At 58.6% G+C, this 23,392-nt stretch overlaps 1 protein-coding gene across 2 annotated transcripts in view; it reads left to right on the top strand.

Moving 5' to 3' along the window:
- PCGF3 (polycomb group ring finger 3) overlaps positions 1–23,392 on the top strand; it is a 49,572-nt gene that overhangs the window by 7,367 nt on the left and 18,813 nt on the right. Inside the window, exons 2-8 of one of the 2 annotated variants that reach the window (XM_052642014.1) lie at positions 9,365–9,402; positions 9,739–9,886; positions 13,214–13,331; positions 14,182–14,278; positions 14,893–14,948; positions 19,008–19,118; positions 19,899–19,987. In XM_052642014.1, the coding sequence (XP_052497974.1) occupies positions 13,223–13,331; positions 14,182–14,278; positions 14,893–14,948; positions 19,008–19,118; positions 19,899–19,987 (462 nt within the window). In that variant the 5' untranslated portion in view covers positions 9,365–9,402; positions 9,739–9,886; positions 13,214–13,222. Of the gene's footprint in view, positions 1–9,260; positions 9,403–9,738; positions 9,887–13,213; positions 13,332–14,181; positions 14,279–14,892; positions 14,949–19,007; positions 19,119–19,898; positions 19,988–23,392 lie in introns of both variants that reach the window. The other variant, XM_052642013.1, reaches the window with a different exon arrangement.

Here is a 23,392-nt window from a genome sequence, read left to right as displayed (position 1 = left end):
TCCCCTGTCTGGTGTGACCCACCAAGGGCACCTGTGAACCGAGTGAGGTGGTGTTCTCCCTGGGGCTTTCCGGCACCTCGGGCAGGCCGGCTGGCCGTTGTAGCTCAGACGTGGGCTGGGGTGACGAGGAGTCGTGTTGAGGCACAGGTCGGAGACCCCATGGGGAGCTCAGCCCGGTCCCTGGTTCCGCCTGAGGCGGTCTCTTTGGTGGAGGGGTCGCGTGTCTGCCCCTGAGCCGGGTTTGCACAGCCGCCTGCCAGTGGGGTCTTGGGGCCTCAGCCCTGAGCCGTGCTTTCTGTGCTCCTGTGAAACTTGGACCTGAGTGGGCGGCGGGCGAGACTGTGAGTCAGGTCAACCCTCTGGCTGCACCTCCCTCCTGCCCCACTTTGCCTGCTGTCTCTGTCCTGGCCCACGTTCTCGAGGGTCCGGCCCATGCCCTGCGCCCTCCTTGGTCCCCTGTCCGCATCCCTGGTCCAGGCTGGAGGCCGCATGCTGGGCTTGTGGGGCCCCTGCCCATCTGCACGGCTCCGCCTGCCCAGGTCGGAGCGGGGACGTCTCTCCACACGCCGTTGCTCGGTCACCGCCGGAGCGGCCGGCCCGGCGCCCCCTGCACTTCCGCTGCCACGCAAGCCCCTGCTGGCTCGCGCCGTGCTTCAGGGCGCCCTGCGCACGCTCCTGAGGCCTCTGCCAGCCAGCGGGGCCCGTCGTGGCTGACTGGGTGTAGGATTCTGCGTCCCAAGCGTCTTTCCTTGGACTCCTTGGAGTCGGGTGCTGCAGGTGCGGAGGCTGGTGCCGGCGATCCCTCCTCCCGGCTCCTCCTGTCCCAGCGCCTTCAGCACTCTCCCTCGCGCCCTCGATGTCTTCAGGTTCGGGGACCTGCGTGCCCGTGGGCAGCACCGGGGCCCTTGCCGTCTGACTCTCCCAGCTAGGGAGACACGCGAATCATTTTCTCCAGGTCGTGAAGTGTCGCCTGTGAGTGAGTGCGCGGATGACCTAGGAACGTGCGTGCTCCTGGCTCCAGACTGTCAGAGCTTCTTGTCTGTTCCCCTTTTCTGGAGCACCTGTTGGTTGGACGTGGCAGTCCTTCTCTATCCTGTCTTTTCTACCCTTCGGACAGATTTTCTCAATTTTGTCATACAGCCTGTCTGTTGAATTTTCAGCGTTCCCGGTCGCGTGCCTGACAGTGTAATCTAAGTGTGAGTAATAACAAAGTGGTCAGTTGAGGGTTGGAGGGGGAAGGCTCGGAGTCATTCGTGTGGGTGTGGATCTTAGGATGGTCTCGAAGAGCTTACTGGAGAGGGGATGCTCAAGACAAGACTTGCTGGGAGTGAGCCAGCACGTGGGCCCTGGAGCGGGAATATTCCGGCTGAGATTGCAGTCCTGCAAGGACCCCAGGCGGGACTGCAGGTAGAGTGTCCTAGAACTGCAGGGGCCCGCGGGGCTGTGGAGCTCCCTGAGCTTCGCAGGACTTCACAGTGGAGGTCCCCCGAGCTGCGTTGAGAGGGGCACAGCCAGCGTGGACGACCTGGGTGAGCAGGGCTGCTGTGAGTGCGCAGCCCTGGGCCGGCCGTCCTACGGGACTCCCGCAGACGCCTTGCTGCCACCAGACAGCGTTTGGGTCCCATGACCCGACACGTGCTTGCCTGGTGACAGTTGTGTGAGTGAGGTCACCAGGGCCCGGCGTGGACAGGCCAGCTGTGGGGAGAAGGCCTTGGGGGGCCCGACAGAGCAGGGCTTTTCCCAGGCACGTGCTGGGGACTCAGTGCGGGCAGCCTGGCCTGCTCCCCCAGGCGGAGGGGTGGGAGCTGAGTATAGGGCTCTGCTTGGCGTGGCTGTTCAGGAAAAGAGGGCATGTGCAGGGAGCAGGGGCCACACTTCGTCAGCTCTGCGTGAAGATAAACGGATAGGTTTCCTGGAGTTCTTAGAGGGCATAAGGAGTTTCTCAGGCTGACTGGACACCGGCTCTGGGGCGGGCTCCCTGCTGGACGTGGCGTGCTGCGGTAAGGAACATACCCCTGTGGGGTCACAGGGCACAGACCTTGGGAAGCTGACAGCAGGGGGACAAGACGACAAACGGGCTCAGCCTCGAGCGTGGGTGGCCCGTCCCAGAGCCTCACTGCTCTCTGATGGCCCTTTGAGGGTGGACTCCCGGGCATGCACACAGCTGAGAGGTGGGTGAGGCCACTGGGGACAGAGCTGGACACGGGTGGGCCCCGACGTGGATGGAGGCCCTGGCGTGAACGGGGAGACTGACGGGGAGCGTGGGGAGGGCTTGGCTCATCCGCAGTCAGGCTCCTGCGATTGGTTTCTGGGGGGCATTGGGGTTGCTTTTCTGAGGTTGTCAGGCATGCCTGTGGAGAAAGAATTGGTGGTACACGTGGTTGGGGGCGTTCTGGTGGCTCTGCCGTCCATTTGGGAGCCACAGTGATGTCCAGGGAAGGCCCGTGGGCACAGAGGCTGGTGGGGGCTCTGGTGTTGGGATGAGGATGAAGTGAAGGGGCGGAAGACTGGCCCCCCAGCGCAATGGAGGCTCGGACAGGGCAAGCGGGCACAGGTGACGTCCTCAGTGGGTGTTTCCCCAGCGGGCCATCCACACAGAGCTGTGGCCACTGCTCCTCACGGCACCCTCGGTCCCACAGCCCCGAGGGACAAGGGCAGGTGTCTGTGGGCAAGGGGGCTGAGAGTCGGGGTGGGCACCACTCACAACAGAAAGGGTGAGCTGCCCATCCATGTGGCTGCTCGGTGAGTCTCAGGAGGCTGCCTGGCCCTGTCTACACAGCGTCCAGAACCAGGGCCCACGGGGCCCTTTAAAGTATGTGTCACTTGTCAGACATTTCCCAGGGAAGCTGTTGAATACATTTTCAGGCTACTCTGAGCAATTCTGTGACAATAAATTTGATGACCAGTTTCCTAGGAAAGTAAAGCTTAGCAGCACTAACTGCAAAATAAATTAAAAAACAGTAAGGTTCTCATAAGGTATGTCAATAGAAGGCAGCATGACCAGGGTGGGCTTGTATGGGGAGGTGGTTCTTTCTCGGGGGTCCTGAGGGCAGGGAGCAGGGACCGGCTGTGGCCAGAGCCTCCAGGAGAAGCCATGGGAGGCCCCTGGTCACACCTGGCCACAGCCACAGTCAGAGAGCCTGGACTGTGCTTGTCTTGGCACTGGTGTGGGGAGGCATCCTCACAGCAAAGAGGGTCTGAGGATGCCTGTGAGTGTGGATGAGGCTGTGTGTGTTTGCAGTGTCAGTGGAAGTGAGCACGAGGGGGTGTGTGTGTGTAGTGTCAGTGGAAATGAGGATGAGGGGGTGTGTGTGTGTAGTGTCAGTGGAAATGAGGATGAGGGGGTGTGTGTGTGCTGTGTCAGGCGGAAGTGAGGATGAGGGTGTGTGTTTACAGTGTCAGTGGAGTGAGGATGAGGGGGTGTGTGCAGTGTCAGGCGGAAGTGAGCACGAGGGGGTGTGTGTGTGTAGTGTCAGTGGAAATGAGGATGAGGGTGTGTGTGTGTGCTGTGTCAGGCGGAAGTGAGCACGAGGGTGTGTGTGTGCAGTGTCAGGCGGAAGTGAGGATGAGGGGGTGTGTGTTTGCAATGTCAGGCGGAAGTGAGGATGAGGGGGTGTGTGTGTGCTGTGTCAGGCGGAAGTGAGGATGAGGGTGTGTGTTTACAGTGTCAGTGGAAGTGAGGGTGAGGGTGTGTGTGTGCAGTGTCAGGCGGAAGTGAGGATGAGGGGGTGTGTGTTTGCAATGTCAGGCGGAAGTGAGGATGAGGGGGTGTGTGTTTGCGGTGTCAGTGGAACTGAGCATGAGGAGGTGTGTGTGTGTTTGCAGTGTCAGGCGGAAGTGAGGCTGAGGGTGTGTGTACAGTGTCAGGCAGAAGTGAGGATGAGGGTGTGTGTTTGCAGTGTCAGGCGGAAGTGAGCACAAGGGGGTGTGTGTGTGTGCAGTGTCAGTGGAGTGAGGATGAGGGTGTGTGTGCAGTGTCAGGCGGAAGTGAGCACGATTGTGTGTGTGTTTGCAGTGTCAGTGGAGTGAGGATGAGGGTGTGTGTGCAGTGTCAGGCGGAAGTGAGCACGAGGGGGTGTGTGTGTGTAGTGTCAGTGGAAATGAGGATGAGGGGGTGTGTGTGTGCAGTGTCAGGCGGAAGTGAGGATGAGGGTGTGTGTGTTTGCGGTGTCAGGCGGAAGTGAGGATGAGGGTGTGTGTGTTTGCAATGTCAGGCGGAAGTGAGGATGAGGGTGTGTGTGTTTGCAATGTCAGGCGGAAGTGAGGATGAGGGGGTGTGTGTTTGCGGTGTCAGTGGAACTGAGCATGAGGAGGTGTGTGTGTGTTTGCAGTGTCAGGCGGAAGTGAGGCTGAGGGTGTGTGTACAGTGTCAGGCAGAAGTGAGGATGAGGGTGTGTGTTTGCAGTGTCAGGCGGAAGTGAGCACAAGGGGGTGTGTGTGTGTGCAGTGTCAGTGGAGTGAGGATGAGGGTGTGTGTGCAGTGTCAGGCGGAAGTGAGCACGATTGTGTGTGTGTTTGCAGTGTCAGTGGAGTGAGGATGAGGGTGTGTGTGCAGTGTCAGGCGGAAGTGAGCACGAGGGGGTGTGTGTGTGTAGTGTCAGTGGAAATGAGGATGAGGGGGTGTGTGTGTGCAGTGTCAGGCGGAAGTGAGGATGAGGGTGTGTGTGTTTGCGGTGTCAGGCGGAAGTGAGGATGAGGGTGTGTGTGTTTGCAATGTCAGGCGGAAGTGAGGATGAGGGTGTGTGTGTTTGCAATGTCAGGCGGAAGTGAGGATGAGGGGGTGTGTGTTTGCGGTGTCAGTGGAACTGAGCATGAGGAGGTGTGTGTGTGTTTGCAGTGTCAGGCGGAAGTGAGGCTGAGGGTGTGTGTACAGTGTCAGGCAGAAGTGAGGATGAGGGTGTGTGTGTGCAGTGTCAGGCGGAAGTGAGCACAAGGGGGTGTGTGTGTGTGCAGTGTCAGTGGAGTGAGGATGAGGGTGTGTGTGCAGTGTCAGGCGGAAGTGAGCACGATTGTGTGTGTGTTTGCAGTGTCAGTGGAGTGAGGATGAGGGTGTGTGTGCAGTGTCAGGCGGAAGTGAGCACGAGGGGGTGTGTGTGTGTAGTGTCAGTGGAAATGAGGATGAGGGGGTGTGTGTGTGCAGTGTCAGGCGGAAGTGAGGATGAGGGTGTGTGTGTTTGCGGTGTCAGGCGGAAGTGAGGATGAGGGTGTGTGTGTTTGCAATGTCAGGCGGAAGTGAGGATGAGGGTGTGTGTGTTTGCAATGTCAGGCGGAAGTGAGGATGAGGGGGTGTGTGTTTGCGGTGTCAGTGGAACTGAGCATGAGGAGGTGTGTGTGTGTTTGCAGTGTCAGGCGGAAGTGAGGCTGAGGGTGTGTGTACAGTGTCAGGCGGAAGTGAGGATGAGGGTGTGTGTGTTTGCGGTGTCAGGCAGAAGTGAGGATGAGGGTGTGTGTGTGCAGTGTCAGGCGGAAGTGAGCATGATTGTGTGTGTGTTTGCAGTGTCAGTGGAGTGAGGATGAGGGTGTGTGTGCAGTGTCAGGCGGAAGTGAGGATGAGGGTGTGTGTGTTTGCGGTGTCAGGCAGAAGTGAGGATGAGAGTGTGTGTGTGCAGTGTCAGGCGGCAGTGAGCACGAGGGGGTGTGTGTGTGTGCAGTGTCAGGTGGAAGTGAGGATGAGGGTGTGTGTGTGTGCAGTGTCAGGCGGAAGTGAGCACGATTGTGTGTGTGTTTGCGGTGTCAGGCGGAAGTGAGCACGAGGGGGTGTGTGTGTGTGCAGTGTCAGTGGAGTGAGGATGAGGGTGTGTGTTTGTGGTGTCAGGCGGAAGTGAGCACGATTGTGTGTGTGTGTGCAATGTCAGGCGGAAGTGAGCGCGAGGCTGTGTGTTTGCGGTGTCAGTGGAAGTGAGGCCAGTGGATGTGCCTGGCATGCCGGGAGCAGCGACGAGTGCTGCCGGTGAAGACTAGGAGGGCTTTCTCCTGAACTACATTCAGTGAAGAGTTCCAAGCTGTGGCTAGTGACTGTGCTTACTGCTTCCATGCTGCACAACAAGCCTGGTGTGTTTTCCTGGAGGAGGAAAGGGGATATGTGTGTCACACAGGCGTATCATGTGGGGCTGTGGTGTCTGGGGTGTTGCAGACGGGTGGACAGGTCTGGACAAGGCAGTGGTCCGAGGTGCATGGTCAGAAGAAGGGCCTCTTCGTGCAGGAGTGAATGCTGCTGAGTTCTGGAGTGGCCCTGAGAGGTGTGTGGCGTGCGGCCTGGCCCTTCCGCAGCGTCCGGGGCTGAGGCCAGTGTCTGGCCCCTGCTGCTTCCCCCGGTGGCAGGGGCCGTATGGGAGGGGTCAGTGGCTGCAGGTGAGCAGTGGCCTTATATCCTGGGGGGCTGGTGATGTCCTTGTCACCGGGACTTTGTGGAGTAGAGGACAGAAGCCTGGGCGGGGAGTGACTGAGTCATGGGGTGGGGTGTCCTGTGGAGGCAGGTTCTGTCAGGAGGGAGGTGTGGAAGGTTCCAGATGAGAAGGGCTTGCTGGGACCGTCAGAGCCCTCGAGAAGCAGGAGGGTGGGGCCTGGATCAGCCTGGAGCCCAGGGAAGGGGGTAGAGGTGCCACCGTGCACTGGGGGAGCAGCCGATGGGACGAGGCCACAGCAGGATCAGGGCCCCGGGGGCAGCCAGGCCTCAGCCACCGTCTCCAGCCTGGATGGGCTTGTCTGGGCAGACACGTAGAGGCTCGGCAGGCCCGGGGCGTTGAGAGGCTGAGGGGTGTGCCCCAGGTGTGCAGACACACGGATGGACTCCTCAGGCGCAGGGCTGTGGGTTATTTCAGCCAAAGGTCACAGCAGAATCTGTGGAGGAAGCGGCAGATGGGACGAGCCTTAGGGGACCCGGCACCGCGTCCAGAGCCCTCTCCCCAAGTAGTCAGGATGGACGTGCTCAGCGACGGGAAGGGCTGTCGCCCCAGAGACCAGGGCCCACGGGCTCTCATGGAGGCACCTGCTTGGCAGGCCCTCAGCTCCCGAGGACCCCGCTGAGCTTTCAGGGAAGCTTTAAGTCACTGGTGGAAACTGTCACCAGCAAGGTTCCCAGGCGCCAGCCACGGCCGTCCCCACTGGCCTCTCCCTGCCGAGCCTCAGCGGTCAGCCTGGGAGCGATAGGAGTCAGTGCCCCGGCCACGCTGCCTCCACTCGGGACAGCCCAGCGGACGGCGCCAGTGTCGAGGGTCGTGGGGCCAGAGGACGGCGCCCCAGGGCCCCTGGCTCGAGGAGGGGCCACCGACGGCCTGAAGTGTTGCACTGTTGCTTGGTTTCATTTGATAAAACTGAAGATCTTGTGTGCACACGTATCGGAGAAGGCGATGGCACCCCACTCCAGGGTTCTTGCCTGGAGAATCCCAGGGACGGGGGAGCCTGGTGGGCTGCCGTCTATGGGGTCGCACAGAGTCGGACACGACTGGAGTGACTCAGCAGCAGCCGCACACAGACGAGGCACTGTATCTGCCACTCGGGACACCCTGACACAGCGGACTCAGGAGGTGTCAGCAAGACGGGTCGGGGCAGGGACCCGTGCGCCGCGGCGGAGCTGCCCGGCGGGACGGCAGAGCTGGGGTCGGCCAGGCAGGGCGCGTGTGTCCTCCCCAGCTCGCGTCGTGCCTCACACGTCTGGTCTCCATCCGCCTGGAGTCGGCTGTTCGGGGATGCCTGTCAGGAGATGCCTGGGATAAGGGAGAATTCTCACCACGAGGAGTGATGCTTGTGTTTGGTGGGTTTTTGGGAAAGTGCGCTTTTCAGGGTGGTGGTCACCGCACTGAAGTGCCCGGTTTCATGGTGCAGTTGCTGTCTTGGAGCACCTGTCCGGTCATGCATCCTGCTGGCGCTGACCTCGGGTTGCCGCTGCGTCCAGGAGACACACAGCTGCAGCTGCTCCCCACAGGTGGCTGCTGGGAAGAGAGCTCTGCAGTCAGACATGAACCTTCCAGTGGATGGAAGTGTTAGTGTCACTAAGATGGAGAGCTTTGTTCCGGCGGGGAAGTTCCTTCTGCTCTTAACTTGCGGAGAGTGTGTGTCTCTGGGGCGATCTTAGCATCTCACTCCTTTTAGCTTTTGTCACGGATGGCATTCGATTCTTACACGGAGCTCCTCAGGTTCCAGGGCGCCCCCCCCCACACTCTGCAGGCGATGCTGCTGCTGCCTGTGGCCTGTGCCCCCCAGGGCCCTGGCCTGTGCTGTGCAGCCTCGCCCCCAGTCAGGAACACCACCCCCTGTGTGCTCGGGCGGGTCTGTCTGGGGCAGGCTGCAGCAGGCAGGTTTGGCGGAACCCGCCTGGCTCAGCGTCCTTAGGGGTCCAGAACTCTCAATTCTGTTTCCATTCACCTCAGTTCTGGTGAGCTGTTTTCAAGCAACTTGTCCAATTCCTTAGGTGTCTTCAACTCTGTTAGCATGAAGGTATTCCTGACATTCTAACGTTGCTCAGAGGTGACTGTAGGGAGGTGTTCTGGACCCCCGTTCTCCCGACCTCCTCCGCTGCTCTGGTTTGTCCTGTTTGTCACCTGCGGTGTCTGAACGGTGTGCCTGCTCGTGGCGTTTATCACTTACTGTCCACCTTCTCGAGAATGTCAGCTCTGGGGATCTGTGTCCCTTGCCCACTGACCTCTGAGGTCGCACGTGCAGCGTCCGCGCCTGTGTCACTGGCCGCATCTAAGCGACGCTAAGTGCAGGCCCCCTCCCTGTCTCCCCCCAGAGCTCCAGGAACGACTCCGGCCTCCTGGCCCTTCAGCTCCGTCTCCCCGACGGTGGCTGAGTCCTGCAGGGCCTGGTTGCCCGATTCTCTGCTGCCGCTTGCCCCAGCCCCCACTGTGCTCGCTGTCTGTGGGCCTGGCGCCACCGTCCGCACACACACGTGCCCGTTGGCATGTCTGTCCCCTGCGGTGCCCAGAACCCGCGTGGAGCCTGTGGGCATCCTCGTGTGGCTTCCCCGGGTGAGCCGCCCTGGGGACACCTTCCGGGGCGGGAACTGCGAAAGCAGCCGAGGAGTCACATGGCTGCTCTCCCAGCCTCCCGCCAGGTCACCCAAAGCCCACCACCTCCCCGGGAGCGCCTATGGGCCCCCGGGCACATGGGGCAGCCCCAGCTGTCCCCGGCCTCCCCACCACCACCAGCCCCCGGGCCTCGAGCCGCCAGGCTCCTCCCAGGGCCTGCCCGCGTCTCCATGGTTCCTGCGGTGCTGGGCCGTCCACCAAGCTTGCTTTTCTTTCTGTTGCTCCGAGCAGGTAAAGGAGAGACCTGTTGGCCTGAGCCGCTGAAGCTGCCTGTGCGGGGCCAGGCTCTGTGGAACGGCGCGCGTGGGTGACACCCCATCCCTGTGTCTCCACAGGCTTCAGAATGTAGCAGAAGACCTGGCTCTGCGTGCAGGTAACGCTGTGTGAGCTCTGAGCCTTTGCGTTCAGTGCGTGTGAGTTGATTAAGCTAACCTCGAATTACACTTTGTTTTCCACTTACTCTATTGTAGCCATAGAAAAACTCAGTGCCTTGTAGCTCCTTTAAAATTTCATCTCTGACGGCTCCAGAGCAGGTTCGAACACAGTTGCTCACATACATTCCAGTTTTTTCTGATCAATATTTCTGATCAGCTCCGTTTTGCTGTCTGCTGTGGGGCTCTTCATAGCTTCTGCCAGAAACGTAACTGCAGGGCTGCGTACGTCGCATAAGTGGCGTGACCTTGAACAGCAGGTGCCATTTCTATGCTAGAAAATGGAAACACCGCAAGAGACGCAAGGAAGGCGCAGACGTGAGGAGCCACAGCACGGAGGGCGCGGCGGACAAGGCGTGAGCGCGGCGCACCCGTAGGCGCACCAGCCGATGCAGAGGCAGCGGGAGGGACGACGGCCTCGAGGAGGTGGGCACGGGCTTCCCGCGCAGGCCCCCGGGTCCTGGCCGAGGTGGGGCGACGGCGGGCGTCGGCTGCTCGGGAGTGTGGCTGGTCACGCACCTGCCTGGCGTGGGGGGCCGCAGGGGCAGAGCTGGAGGCTGGGCCCCTCGTGGGGCTCAGGCTCTGGTAGGGGCCTGTCAGGCCTGACGCCAGGGGCGCCGCTGCAGTGGGGTCCTCGCCGGGGTGTCACCCGTCACGCCTTCGGGGACACACAGGGCTTTCTTCCTGAGGATCCTGCCCTCCTCGGGGGCTGCTGAGTGTTTGGAGACTTCATGCACCTTTGCTTCCTCGGTGAAGTCTTCCCCCGATGACCCCCACTGAGGCTTCCTGAGTCAGTGTTCCTGCAGTTGTCCTTGGGTGGCGACCCTCACTGCCAGCCTGCCTTCCATTTACCAGCTCACATTCTGTGAGGAAGTGCACCCCTTCCTTGCCTGTCTGTCCGTGTGGCCTCACAGGCTCCGGCAGTACTCCGCTGGCCCCCAGCAGTGATGGTTGCTGTCCCGGCTGTAAGCACAGGTCCATCAGTTCCTCGCCCACCCAGGGCCTGCAGAGCGTCCAGGGGCACTGGCTCCTGTGGCAGAGGCAGTGTGGGCCCTAGGCCCAGGGCTGCCCCGCCGCGGTCACTCCCGGGGGGGCGGAGCTGAGGGCGAGTGGGCGTGTCCACACATGCACACACGTCTGTAAACTGGGCATGCCCACACTCGTGCACACACGTCTGTAAAGTGGGCGTGTAGAGCAAGTAGGCATGTCCACACTCATGCACACGTATCTGTAGAGTGGTCGTGTCCACCCACACACATCTGTAGAGTGGGCGTGCCCACACTCATGTGCACACACATCTATAGGATGGGCATGTCCACACGTGCACACACGTCTGTAGTGGGTGTGTCCACACTCGTGCACACACGTCTGTAAAGTTTGCACGCCCACACTCGTGCACTTACGTCTGCAGAGTGGGCGTGCACACACACGCACACACGTCTATAGTATGGGTGTGTCCACACTTGTGCACACGTCTGTAGAGTGAGTGGGTGTGTCCACATTCGTGCACACTCATCTGTATCTGTTTGCCTGCTGCCGCTAAAGATGAATTCACGCCGACCTTGACCCTGGTCTGTGTGATTTGGAGCCGGTTTTGGCCTGGCTGTCGGGCTGGGGGCAAGTGTGAGCCTGTCGGGTGTGTGAACAGTGCCCAGTGAGTCAGAGTGCTGTGCTGGGTTTGGTCAGGCAGGTGGTAGACTGCACTCCGGGCCCGGCGTCCAGCGGAGTTCTCAGTCGGTGCCTTCCTGTCTCTGCTTCGCTTTGCTGGGCAACGAATCTGGTTCCTCCCACCTTGCGTTACCACCCGTTTCTTCCAGCCACACGGGGCGCACAAGCCCTTCATGGAGCCGGTCTCAGCAGGTCCGAGCAGTCAGGCAGGCTCCGCTCAGCACCTGGTGACTGTGACACCGAGTGCCTCGCCCCTCAGACTTCGGTTTGCTTCCCGGGGCCCACGGAGCCCCTGTGGGAATGACCCTTGTCTCTCCTGACAGCTCGGAACCACTCGGGGCTGCGGGAGAGGGCTCGCTGGTGGGGACCCCATGCTGGCTCTCGCCTGCGAGCCTCCTGTCCTACATGCTGTGACAATCATGGGCGTCCTTGCTGGTGCAGCAGCCCTCGTGTTTCCAGGTGGCCTGTGCCCGGTGCCTCAGGCTGTGTCGATGGTTGCTTCTGGGCTTGGTGTAAGGTGACGGTTTAGTCTGGTCGGGGCCTCCCCAGGGTCCAATGTGGCCTCATCTGCCCGCCCAGCTGTCTCCTTCCCTCTGCCTGTCCTCAGACAGCGCTGAGCCGGGAACGTCTGCACAGGAGCCAGGAGCCGTGTGCTCTCGTCTGCAGGTGAGGCCTCGCTGTGCCAGGCCAGCTCAGTGCCCAAGGCTGCCATGGGCCTCCTGGGCCTTGGCCTCCATCTCCCAGGGCATTTCTGCCTCTGGGCAGAGTTGTCAGTGATCCTAGTTGTGGAAGCTCCTTGCACCCTGCACAGCATAGCATCCAGATGAGTGTCCTGCTCGAACCACAGCGAGTGTCCCGGAAGCTGGCGGCTGAGTGAAGCCTCAGGGTCTCAAGCTGGCTGGTGCTACTGCCTGGGCGCCCAGGGCTGCAGTCCAGGCGTGGGCGGTGCTGCTCGTGTCAGAGCTTCCGCTCCTGGAAGCCGCTTCCCACTCACAGCCTGCGGGCGGCTTCTCCCACATCTCCTCTGAGCCTCTTGCGCCCCAGAAGGGCCCCGTGGCAACACGGTCACCTGGGGATTCCAAGGGGGATCCCGTCTCAGGAGCCCTTTGCTCTGTGAGGTGACACACAGGTTTGGGGAGGACATAGCGTCTTCAGGGCTGTTTCTCCCGCACAGCCTACTGTTAGGCCGGCGATGACAGACCCTGCCCTCGCGAGCCAGTGGTCTGAGAGGGGAGCCAGTCAGAGCCGCTGCGGCACTGGGGTGGAGCGGCGCGTCCTCACCCCGACACGGTCACGCGTGTTTGGACTTAGGATGCTGTTGTGTGCTGTGCTTCCTTGGGTGGGGCACGGGCCCCGACTGCTCACCTGTGTCATCTTATCGGAGGAGCCAGAGCTCCAGACGGACCCTGTCCTGCCCCGCACAGCCCGCCAGCTCCCTGGCCTCCCCTCCCACAGCTCCAGAAACCTCTCCTGCGCCACCTCACCAGCTGACCTCGCGGGTTCTGAGCAGGAGGAGCGGTCGGGCGGCCTGGAAGGAGGGGAGGAGCATGTGTGCGGCCTGGTGCTGCCCCAGGAGGGGTGACCTGGCCCACTGGGGGTGACTGCCTGTCTCATGGCGGAAGCAGGGTTGCAGGGTGCGGTCCTGGCCTAGTGGGAGCAGAGGGACCTGACCTGGTGGGAACAGGGGGACCTGGCCTGGTGGGAACAGGGGGACCTGGCCTGGTGGGAGCGGGGGACGGGACCTGGCCTGGTGGGAGCGGGGGAGCGGGACCTGGCCTGGTGGGAGCCAGTTGAGGGGGACCTGGCCTGGTGTGGGTGGGGGGGTGGGGACCTGGCCTGGTGGGAGCAGGGTGGGGACCTGGCCTGGTGGGAGTGGGGGCGGGGGGGGGGGGTACCTGGCCTGGTGGGAGCCGGGGTTGGGGGGACCTGGCCTGGCGGGAACCGGGGTGGGGGGGACCTGTCCTCAGCCCTCCTCATGCTGAGCTCCTCCTGGCCACACTGGAGCTGGATTTACGTTGAACCTGAACCTTTGATGAAACATCAGACTACACCATACTTTGGTTAATATGCTTCTTTCTGTTGCAGAAGCCAAAGATGCTGACCAGAAAGATTAAACTCTGGGACATAAACGCCCACATCACCTGCCGCCTGTGTGGGGGATACCTCATCGACGCGACCACGGTGACCGAGTGTCTGCACACATGTGCGTGCAGAGCGTTCCGTCCTCTAACACTTGGGCTTCTTTCCCCAGAGCACTTACTCAAGCACAGAGCAAGACCCGGCAGCAGAAATAAAGGAGACCCTGAAGATAAATGAGAAAAGTTATCTGAAGTTAAAACACTGGGGGTAGTTTCAGTATAAGAGGTATCATTTGAGAAAGCTAAATAAATGCAAGGAAAACTTAGTTATTTGTATGTAACAGCTAAAGCGCTACGTGTGGTGTGGCAGAATATCGGTCTCTAGTGGCCCAGAGTGTTTATTTTTGCCGTTTGCAAACGAATTCTTAAACCTTGTGCTCCCTGCCCACCACGGCCGCTGGCCTGTTGCAGGCTTTAGCTTGCAGCTGGTGCTGAACTTGGGTGTTCTCCTCCTTCAAGCGCCGCCCCTCTCCCCCCGCCCCGCCAGTCTTTACCAGCAGGCTGGGTCCTGGAGGGCTGGCCCAGGGTGCTGAGGGCACTTCCTAAGGTTAAGCGAATCCTCTGACAGTGAGGATCTTTGATCTTGTATTTCTCACTTTAGAAGACGCTTGCCAGTTTTGATAAAAATTTTATTTTAAAGGTAATTGTATTTTAGATATTGGCTTACAGTGCTTTAGGTTACATTCACTGAATCTTATCCCATTTGGTCACGCAGAGAAGTTCTGGTGCTCTCTTAGGCTAACGTAGAATTTACCTGTTCCCTGCTGTGACGGGCGCCCCGTGATGGGCATGAGGGCGCCTCCCCCCTCCGGTCTGTGTCCTCCGTGGGAGGTGGGCCCAGGTGACGGGTGGCCCGGGGCAGGGGGCCAGCGGGAGGAGGGCCCCCGCCCACTGCAGACGCCCGCCCCCCCGCAGTCTGCCGCAGCTGCCTGGTGAAGTACCTGGAGGAGAACAACACCTGCCCCACATGCAGGATCGTCATCCACCAGAGCCACCCCCTGCAGTACATAGGGTGAGCGCCTCGGGGCGGGGGCCGTGCCGGAGGGGCTCTGCAGGAGGCGTGCCGGGCCCATTCCGCCCCCGTCCTGTCCTTGCAGCTCCACAGAGCTTTAGGAGAAGGCGGGGGAGGCTGGGGGGCGGGGGGCGGGGGTGTGTGTGTGTGTTCCACACGTTCACATCAACAGGGGGCGGGGGGCGGGTGTGTGTGTGTGTGTGTGTGTGTGTTCCACACGTTCACATCAACAGGAGTGTCCAGATGGGAGAGGTGCTCCTTGCACAGGTCCTGGTCAGGGACGTTTGAGAAAGCCCCCCTGGTCTGGCACAGCCCGAGACTGCCTGACCCCTGCAGGGCTTGAGAAGCCAGCGGGTGGGGGCGCTGGTCGCCAGCGGGTCCTGCCTGTGTCCTTCTCTGAGTGTTCTCAGCATCTGGAGTCCACACTCTGGTGTGTCAGCTTGGACCCGGTGTCACTCTTGCTGGCACAGACATTCTATGAGTGCAAACTAGAAGCAGAATTCAACTGAAGTTTCAGTTTGTGATTGTGGAGTGTGTTGTTGTTACATGGAAAAGGTTTGAGAATTAGAGGATTGACGTTTCTGGCTAACCCACCTGTTCTGTTCTTTTGCCAGTCATGACAGAACCATGCAGGATATTGTTTACAAATTGGTCCCAGGCCTCCAAGAGGGTAAGTGTCAGAACCTCCCCCTGGACCCCCGTGTCCTCAGTAGGGCCTCCAAGGGCCTTTTCACTTGGGGGTCCTGGCTTTGGACGTCTTGCTTGGCCTGGCCTGAGCTCCCTGCCATCTGCTCGCTCGTCTCGTCCACCCTCGCTCACGCGTCTCTCTGCGTTTGGGGGGCACCCAGTGCCCGGCATGTGTGCAGCCCTGGCCAGGCCCGGAGGTGCAGAGCAGGGGGCGCCTCCTGCTTGTGCCGCCCAGAGGTGAAGCCAGGAGCCCTGTGTCAGCCAAGTTTAACAGGATTTAAACGTTAAATACAAGCTTTAAGTCAATCTTACGAGACTTGAAATACTATGTGGTACAAGTACCCTGCGAGTGAGAATGGATATTCTTTCCACAGTTCTGAGCCCTGAGACTGTCCTGTCCTGGGTGAAGGGTGGTCCACTCAGAGTGGGTGCTGGCTGGTGGGGCGGTGCCAGCTGATAAAACCTAGCTTTCTTTCCAGATACGAGGCAGCGGTTCATTAGGGAGTGCTTTCTCACCGTTGTGTTTCAGAAGGTTATAATTTAAAGAACAGGCTTACTCTGTTAGCTCAGTAGATGTCACATCTGACTTTTAAGACACAACTTAGGAAGCAATACTGTTAGAGTTTTCTTCCACTGTTCGCAGAATTCATTCAGGAAAGAACTTAAGTTTTCTAAGTAAATATTTTTAGAAACTGTCATCTTTTGATATTTGAAGGGTTTTCTACTTCCATGGTGCCTCAGATGGTAAGGAATCTGCCTGCAATGCAGGAGACCCGGTTCCAATCCCTGGATCAGGAAGGTCACCTGGAGAAGGGGATGGCTACCCACTCCAGTGTTCTTGCCTGGAGAATCCCATGGACAGAGAAGCCTGGCAGCTGCAGTCCATAACGTCACAAAGAGTCGGACATGACTGAGCAACTAACACTTTCTTTTCTAGTGCTGGGGAAAGGCAAAGAATACATGAAAATAAAATACTGATAGTGTTAAAAATTATTCTAGGGTGTCTTAAACACGCTAAGGTCTCATAAAGCACCCGGTGTGCTTACGACCTGGAGTCCAGAGCTGCCGGCTTGGCCTTCTCCCTGTTGTTTCATCTAGAGAGGTTGCCATTTGTTCCCCAGAGAGGAGTCTTCTTGAAGCAGCACCTCTGTAAGCTGGGAGGGTGGTGCTGACTCCGTGTCAGCGTCAGGAGCTCGTGGGCGTGGCCGTCCTGTCTCTCACGGTTTGGCTGATCCCAGGCCCTCGGTCCCCAGCTTCCCGTGTGCGGGTGGGATGGAGAGGCCCCTCCCAGGGGGGACAGTCCACAGGACTTCACGGGTGTGGTCCCGCGGAGCTGCAGCTCATGAGCCCCGGTTTCTCAGCGTGTGTCCCTGCGTGTGTCCCAGAGTCTGTCCTAGGGTGCGTCCCAGCATGTGTCCTTGCATGTCACTGGTGTGTGTCCCTGCGTGTGTCACTGGCATGTGTCCCTGCATGTCACCAGCGTGTGTCCCTGCATGTGTCCCTGCGTGTGTTCCAGCGTGTATCCCTGCATGTGTTACCGGTGCGTGTCCCTGCGTGTGTCTCTGGTGTATGTCCCTGCGTGTGTCCCTGCGTGTCACCAGCGTGTCGCTGCGTGTGTCCCTGTGTGTGTCCCCGCATGTGTCCCTGCGTGTGTTTCAGCGTGTGTCCCTGCATGTGTTTCAGCGTGTCCCTGCGTGTGTTACCGGTACGTGTCCCTGCGTGTGACTCTGGTGTATGTCCCTGCGTGTGTCCCTGCATGTCACCAGCGTGTGTCCCCGCGTGTGTCCCCGCGTGTCACTGGCGTGTGTCCCCGCATGTGTCCCTGCGTGTGTTTCAGCGTGTGTCCCTGCGTGTGTTCCAGCGTGTATCCCTGCGTGTGTTACCGGTGCGTGTCCCTGCGTGTGTCTCTGGTGTATGTCCCTGCGTGTGTCCCTGCGTGTCACCAGCGTGTCGCTGCGTGTGTCCCCGCGTGTGTCCCCGCGTGTGTCCCTACGTGTGTTACCGGTGCGTGTCCCTGCGTGTGTCTCTGGTGTGTGTCCCTGCGTGTGTCCCTGCGTGTCACCAGCATGTGTCCCTGCGTGTGTCGCTGCATGTGTCCCTGCGTGTGTCACTGGCATGTGTCCCCGCGTGTATCCTCGCATGTGTCCCTGCGTGTGACCCCGCATGTGTCCCTGCGTGTGTTTCAGCGTGTGTCCCTGCGTGTGTTCCAGCGTGTATCCCTGCGTGTGTTACCGGTGCGTGTCCCTGCGTGTGTCTCTGGTGTATGTCCCTGTGTGTGTCCCTGCGTGTCACCAGCATGTGTCCCTGCGTGTGTCCCCGCGTGTGTCCCTGCATGTGTCCCAGCACAGCAGTTAGGTTAGATTTCTCTGTGCTCCCGCGATTGGGAGGGGGGGTGGTGTCTCACGTGCGCTGTTGAGCGGGGTTCTGAGGCTCTACGGTCCCATCTGGACATGTCTGCTGCACAGGAGGAGGCTGGCAGGGAGGCACGCTTCTGATTGGCCTAGCCCACATTACCCGGTGCTAAGCATGCAGGTGGTTTCTGATACTTGAGTGTTGGACATAGGGTTTATCTCCTTAGGCACTTACCTGATTATTTCTTTGGGATACATTACTAGCAGTTTATGTAAGTCACCTTGATTCTGGGAAATATTGAGGGCAGGAGGAGAAGGGGGTGACAGAGGATGAGATGGTTGGATGCCATCACCGACTCAATGGACATGAGTTTGAGCAAGCTCCAGGAGGTAGTGAAGGACGGGAAGCCCGCAGGCTGCAGTCCATGGGGTCATAAACAGTTGCACACAGGTTAGCTACTGAACAACAACCTTCCTGAAAAGTTATCCCAATAGACATTTCTATAGCTGTGTGTATCTGACATCGAGTCTTGTTATTTTCAATTCTTTTTCATTTAGATAGGTAAAAATTAAATAGGAATTAAAACTAGGTACAGACAGACCTCAGAAATACCACAGGTTCAGCTTCAGACCATGGCGATAAAGCAAGCATCGCAATAGGGTGAATCACAGCAATCTTTTGGTTTCCCAGTGCACGTAAAAGGCACGTTCACATTACACTGTGGGCTACTGAGTGTGCAGTAGCGTTATGGCTAAAGAGTAGTGTACGTCTCTTAGTTTAAAACACAAAACGAGAAAAAACTAAAATAATAACATCCAAGTCCTGATCACAGCTATCGTAACAAATATTCTAACAATGAAAAAGTGTAAAATATTGTGAGTGTTACCAACGTGGTGCAAATTGGGTTTTGTGTGTTTGGTTCCGGTGCCCCCCAGCTCTGCACTGGCCCTCACGCGTCAGTTCTGAGAGGCCTCCCTGCTTCCGTCTTAGCCCGCTGCCTCACACGTTCGTTTTTTTCCTGCACAGTCAGGTGTTTTGCAGCATCTGCCTGGGTCTAGGACGTGACCAGGGCATGTTCTCGGCCCTCACAGAGCTTGTGGTATTTAGGGAGAGAGACGTATAGTGACTTGAGCTCTGCTGGGTCACCGGCCCGTAGGTCTTTTCCACAGTGCGCCTTGCGGTTACTGGTCTGGGTTAGATTTCCTTTGCTCCCTGCCACATGGCCCTGAGCAGCGGCTGCCGCTTTGTTACCTGGGTGTGACCCGCCCCTCAGTAGCCGCCTGTGTCAGAGACTCGGCCCTTCCCAGGGGCGTGCGAGGACTCAGCCTGGACAGCTGTCCTCTCGCCGCCCGGCCCCACTCGTGTCTGAGGCCGCCGGGCAGGAGGCTGTGTGCCGCCCGCCTCCATCGCCTCCATCCAGTGGAGACCCCTCCCCTGTGGGGGGCGGCTCAGGCACACCTGGAGGCCTGTCCCGGGGGAGCCAGTGGCACCTACACTCACGGGGCCCGGGCCACACAGCTGGCAGCCGCTCTGAATCCCTGGGGCACGGTCTAAAGTCGTCATTTCTCATGGGTAGCAGCCTTCAGACCTTTTCATCGAAACCTGCCCGTTTTTCATGTGATTGTGTGCAGAATTTTAATATAATCCATCACCTGCCTCAGATTAAGGGTCACATGTTGACTTTTCATAGCGGAAATGAGAAAGCAGAGGGAATTCTACCACAAGTTAGGCCTGGAGGTGCCTGGAGATGCCAAGGGGGAGGCGTGCTCTGCAAGGCAGCACCTGGACCCCCACCGGAACGGTGAGTGCCTGTCTCCCCTGCACGCGCCCGCGCGGCCCTGGCGGGCATGGGGGCCGCTGAGAGGCGCCCGGTCCCAGAGCTGACGTGCTGGGCCGCAGCGGGGACCTGCGGGGGCCCCGGCGCTGCCTGGAGGTGGGCTGTACGGGACCACGTGAGCACGACGGGCCCCCAGGGCTCTCTCCCAGTTTGCCTGTTTGCTTGCAGAAAGGCCAGCTTCTCCTTGGCTTTGACAGAAAATTAATGGTGCTTTGAATCTGTGCGTATTGTAACAGTTTCTTCAAACCTTTGACTCCATGGGCCGCACAGGTGCCTAAAGACTGTGGTCTCTTCTGTGCACCTCTGAACACCCGAGAAGGGGAGGCCTTGGCTGCTGACCCAGAGGAGCGGGCGCTGCGTACCTGCCGGCTCGGGGCCCGGGGGTGAGGCCCCGAGGCAGCTCGGGGGCCAGGAATCCCGTCTTTGCCGAGCTGGAGGCCTGACTTTTAAAGCCGTGCGGGACCAGCGTGAGCTCTGGGAGCCGTGCTGTTGGGCAGAGTTGAGATGCGCCGCCCGGGTGGTGCCCGGCCGCCAGCACCCTGCCCAGGACCCCCGGACGCACCTGCCCCCGCCGCAGCCTCGCGAGCGCGGCCACTGAAGCCCTGCCGACCGGCGCTCCTCCGACTCGGGCGCGCGTGCCTCCCGTCCCCGTGGGGCTTCACAGCGCGTGAGCGTTCTGTCGCGAAAAACAACAGTTTACCACTTCGGATGTTCTGATTCAGTCTTTTCTGTTTCTGCTGAAAGGAGAAACCAAAGCGGATGACAGTTCGAACAAAGAAGCAGCGGAGGAGAAGCAGGAGGAAGACGGTGATTACCACCGGAGCGACGAGCAGGTGGGCGCGCGGCCCGGCCTTGGGGGCTCCCCTGACAGGAAGGGCCGGGAGGAAGGGAGCAGGCCGCCTCTCCCCTGACAGGAAGGGCCAGGAGGAAGGGAGCCGGCGGGCTCTCTCCTGACAGGAAGGGCCGGGAGGAAGGGAGCAGGCCGCCTCTCTCCTGACAGGAAGGGCCGGGAGGAAGGGAGCCGCCGGGCTCTCCCCTGACAGGAAGGGCCGGGAGGAAGGGAGCCGGCGGGCTCTCCCCTGACAGGAAGGGCCGGGAGGAAGGGAGCCGGCGGGCTCTCTCCTGACAGGAAGGGCCAGGAGGAAGGGAGCAGGCCGCCTCTCCCCTGACAGGAAGGGCCAGGAGGAAGGGAGCAGGCCGCCTCTCCCCTGACAGGAAGGGCCGGGAGGAAGGGAGCCGGCGGGCTCCCCTGACAGGAAGGGCCGGGAGGAAGGGAGCAGGCCGCCTCTCCCCTGACAGGAAGGGCCGGGAGGAAGGGAGCAGATGGGCGCATGGCCCAGGCCTTGGCCGGCTCTCCCCTCACAGAGACGGGCCGGGAGGAAGGCACAGCAGAGATGGTCGTGTGCCAGTGGTTCTCTGAGTCTCCCCCCGACCATCCTCCTCCTCCTCCCCTTTCTCCTCCTTCTCCGTTTGGCTGCACAGCTTGTGGGATCTTAGTTTCTAGGGGCTGAACCCGCGCCCTCAGCAATGAGAGCACCGCCTTGCAACCGCTGGATGGCCGGGCACTTCCCTTCTATGGCTAATTGCCAGAGTGACCCCTACCCACTGCAGAATGCTTTAGGAACGAAACAGTTAAAGCAGATGTCTTCAGTGGGGAGTGGGGGGATGGCGTCTTCCACGCAAACTGCAGTGAAAATAGCCAGGACACAGCCTGCTGCTGGTGGCACTCACTGCCAGGGGTCAAGCGAGAATCACGGGGCCCTCCCAGCGATCCTGCTGGGAGCGCGACGGTGTCGCACCTTCCCGTCGCGGGCTTCTCTTAGCGCACCTTGACTTGGCGCCTCCAGTGGTCCTCACACGCCCTGATGGAACGGTTGTCTCATCAGCGTCAGAATAAGAAAATGTCAGCCCTCACTGTCACTCAGCGTGATTTGGGAGGTCCCGGCCCCAACAGTGAGGAGACGGGAACGTGAGCTGGGCGTGCTGTGACTCTCGGGCACACACCTGTGACTCAGCTCCTCGAGGTGCTGAGACCCCTTTTCCAGTGGTAGGACCAGCGTGTCAGAGTCAGAGGGTGGGTGGCTTTGTTCAGAAAATTAATAAGAACTTTAATGCAGCCTAGCAATAAATGTGAGAGACCAAAACAAAGATACCAGAACCTTCTGGAAGAACACAGAGAGAATTGCATAACTGGGTGTTCCTGGATGGAAGGTTGACCTTAGGATTTGAGTTCTCCCAAAATTAATCTCAGTGGTTGTGATTGTAATCAGTTTTATAAATAAGAATGTAACCAACTGCTTCTGAAGCTCATCTGAAAGAGGAGAAAGTCAGCGATAGCCATGAGAACTGAGGGTCTTGGCTGTCGCAGAATATATGTGTAACATATCCGCACACACACATTTATACATATAGGCTCCTTAGGAGACACTGAGATTCAGCTCCAGACCATTGTAGTAAAACAAATCATGAGTTTTTTTAGTTCCCAGTGCTTATAAAAGTTATGCTTCCACCGTATTGTGGTCTGTCAAGCGTGAGGTTTTGTTATATCTAAAAAACGTTGTTTAGTCGCTAAGTTGTGCCCGAGTCTTTTGCAACCCCATGGACTGTAACCCTCAAGGCTCCTCTGTCCATAGGATCTCCCAGGCACAAATACTGCAGCCAGTTGCCGTCTCCTTCTCCAGGGGATCTTCCCAACCCAGGGATCGAGCCCACGGCTCGTGTGTCTCCTGCATTACAGGCGGATTCTTTACCACTGAGCCACCCGGGAAGCCCTCAGCTCAGCTCAGTGCAGTGCAGTCGCTCAGTCGCATCCAGCTCTGTGCGACCCCATGAACCGCAGCACGCCAGGCCTCCCTGTCCATCACCAGCGCCTGGAGTTCACTCAGACTCACGTCCATCGAGTCCGTGATGCCATCCAGCCATCTCATCCTAGGTCGTCCCCTTCTCCTCCTGCCCCCAATCCCTCCCAGCATCAGAGTCTTTTCCAATGAGTCAACTCTTGGCATGAGGTGGCCAAAGTACTGGAGTTTCAGCTTCAGCATCATTCCTTCCAAAGAACACCCAGGGCTGATCTCCTTTATAATGGACTGGTTGGATCTCCTTGCAGTCCAAGGGACTCTCAAGAGTCTTCTCCAACACCACACTTCAAAAGCATCAATTCTTCGGCGCTCAGCCTTCTTCACAGTCCAACTCTCACATCCACACGTGACCACAGGAAAAACCATAGCCTTGACTAGACGGACTTTAGTCGGCAAAGTAATGTCTCTGCTTTTGAATATGCTATCTAGGTTGGTCATAACTTTCCTTCCAGGGAGTAAGCGTCTTTTAATTTCATGGCTGCAGTCACCATCTGCAGTGATTTTGGAGCCCAAAAAAATAAAGTCTGACATTTTCTGCTGTTTCCCCATCTATTTCCCATGAAATGATGGGACCAGATGCCATGATCTTCGTTTTCTGAATGTTCAGCTTTAAGCCAACTTCTTCACTCTCTTTCACTTTCATCAAGAGGCTTTTTAGTTCCTCTTCACTTTCTGCCATAAGGGTGGTCTCATCTGCATATCTGAGGTTATTGATATTTCTCCCGGCAATCTTAATTCCAGTTTGTGTTTCTTCCAGTCCAGCGTTTCTCATGATGTATTCTGCATAGAAGTTAAATAAGCAGGATGACAATATACAGCCTTGACGTACTCCTTTTCCTATTTGGAACCAGTCTGTTGTTCCATGTCCAGTTCTAACTGTTGCTTCCTGACCTGCATACAGATTTCTCAAGAGGCAGGTCAGGTGCTCTGGTATTCCCATCTCTCTCAGAATTTTCCACAGTTAATTGTGATCCACACAGTCAAAGGCTTTGGCATAGTCAATAAAGCAGAAATAGATGTTTTTCTGGAACTCTCTTGCTTTTTCCATGATCCAGCGGATGTTGGCAATTTGATCTCTGGTTCCTCTGCCTTTTCTAAAACCAGCTTGAACATCAGGAGGTTCATGGTTCACGTACTGCTGAAGCCTGGCTTGGAGAATTTTGAGCGTTACTTTACTAGCATGTGAGATGAGTGCAGGGAAGCCTTCAGGGGAAAAAAAAAAATAAGGTACATTCCTTAATTAAAAGATACTTTATTGCCAGACAATGCTAGCCGTCATCCACCACAAACACTCAATTCATAAAAAATGCAGTATCTGTGAAGTGCAATAAAGCAAAGTCTGCCTATATATATTTTCTGTCATTTCGCAGCTCAGTGGTA

The sequence above is a fragment of the Budorcas taxicolor genome, chromosome 6, assembly GCF_023091745.1.
Source record: "Budorcas taxicolor isolate Tak-1 chromosome 6, Takin1.1, whole genome shotgun sequence".
NCBI classification, from domain to species: domain Eukaryota; kingdom Metazoa; phylum Chordata; class Mammalia; order Artiodactyla; family Bovidae; genus Budorcas; species Budorcas taxicolor.
The sequence above is the reverse complement of the archived record's forward strand: the minus strand, read 5'-3'. Positions and strand labels throughout refer to the sequence as shown.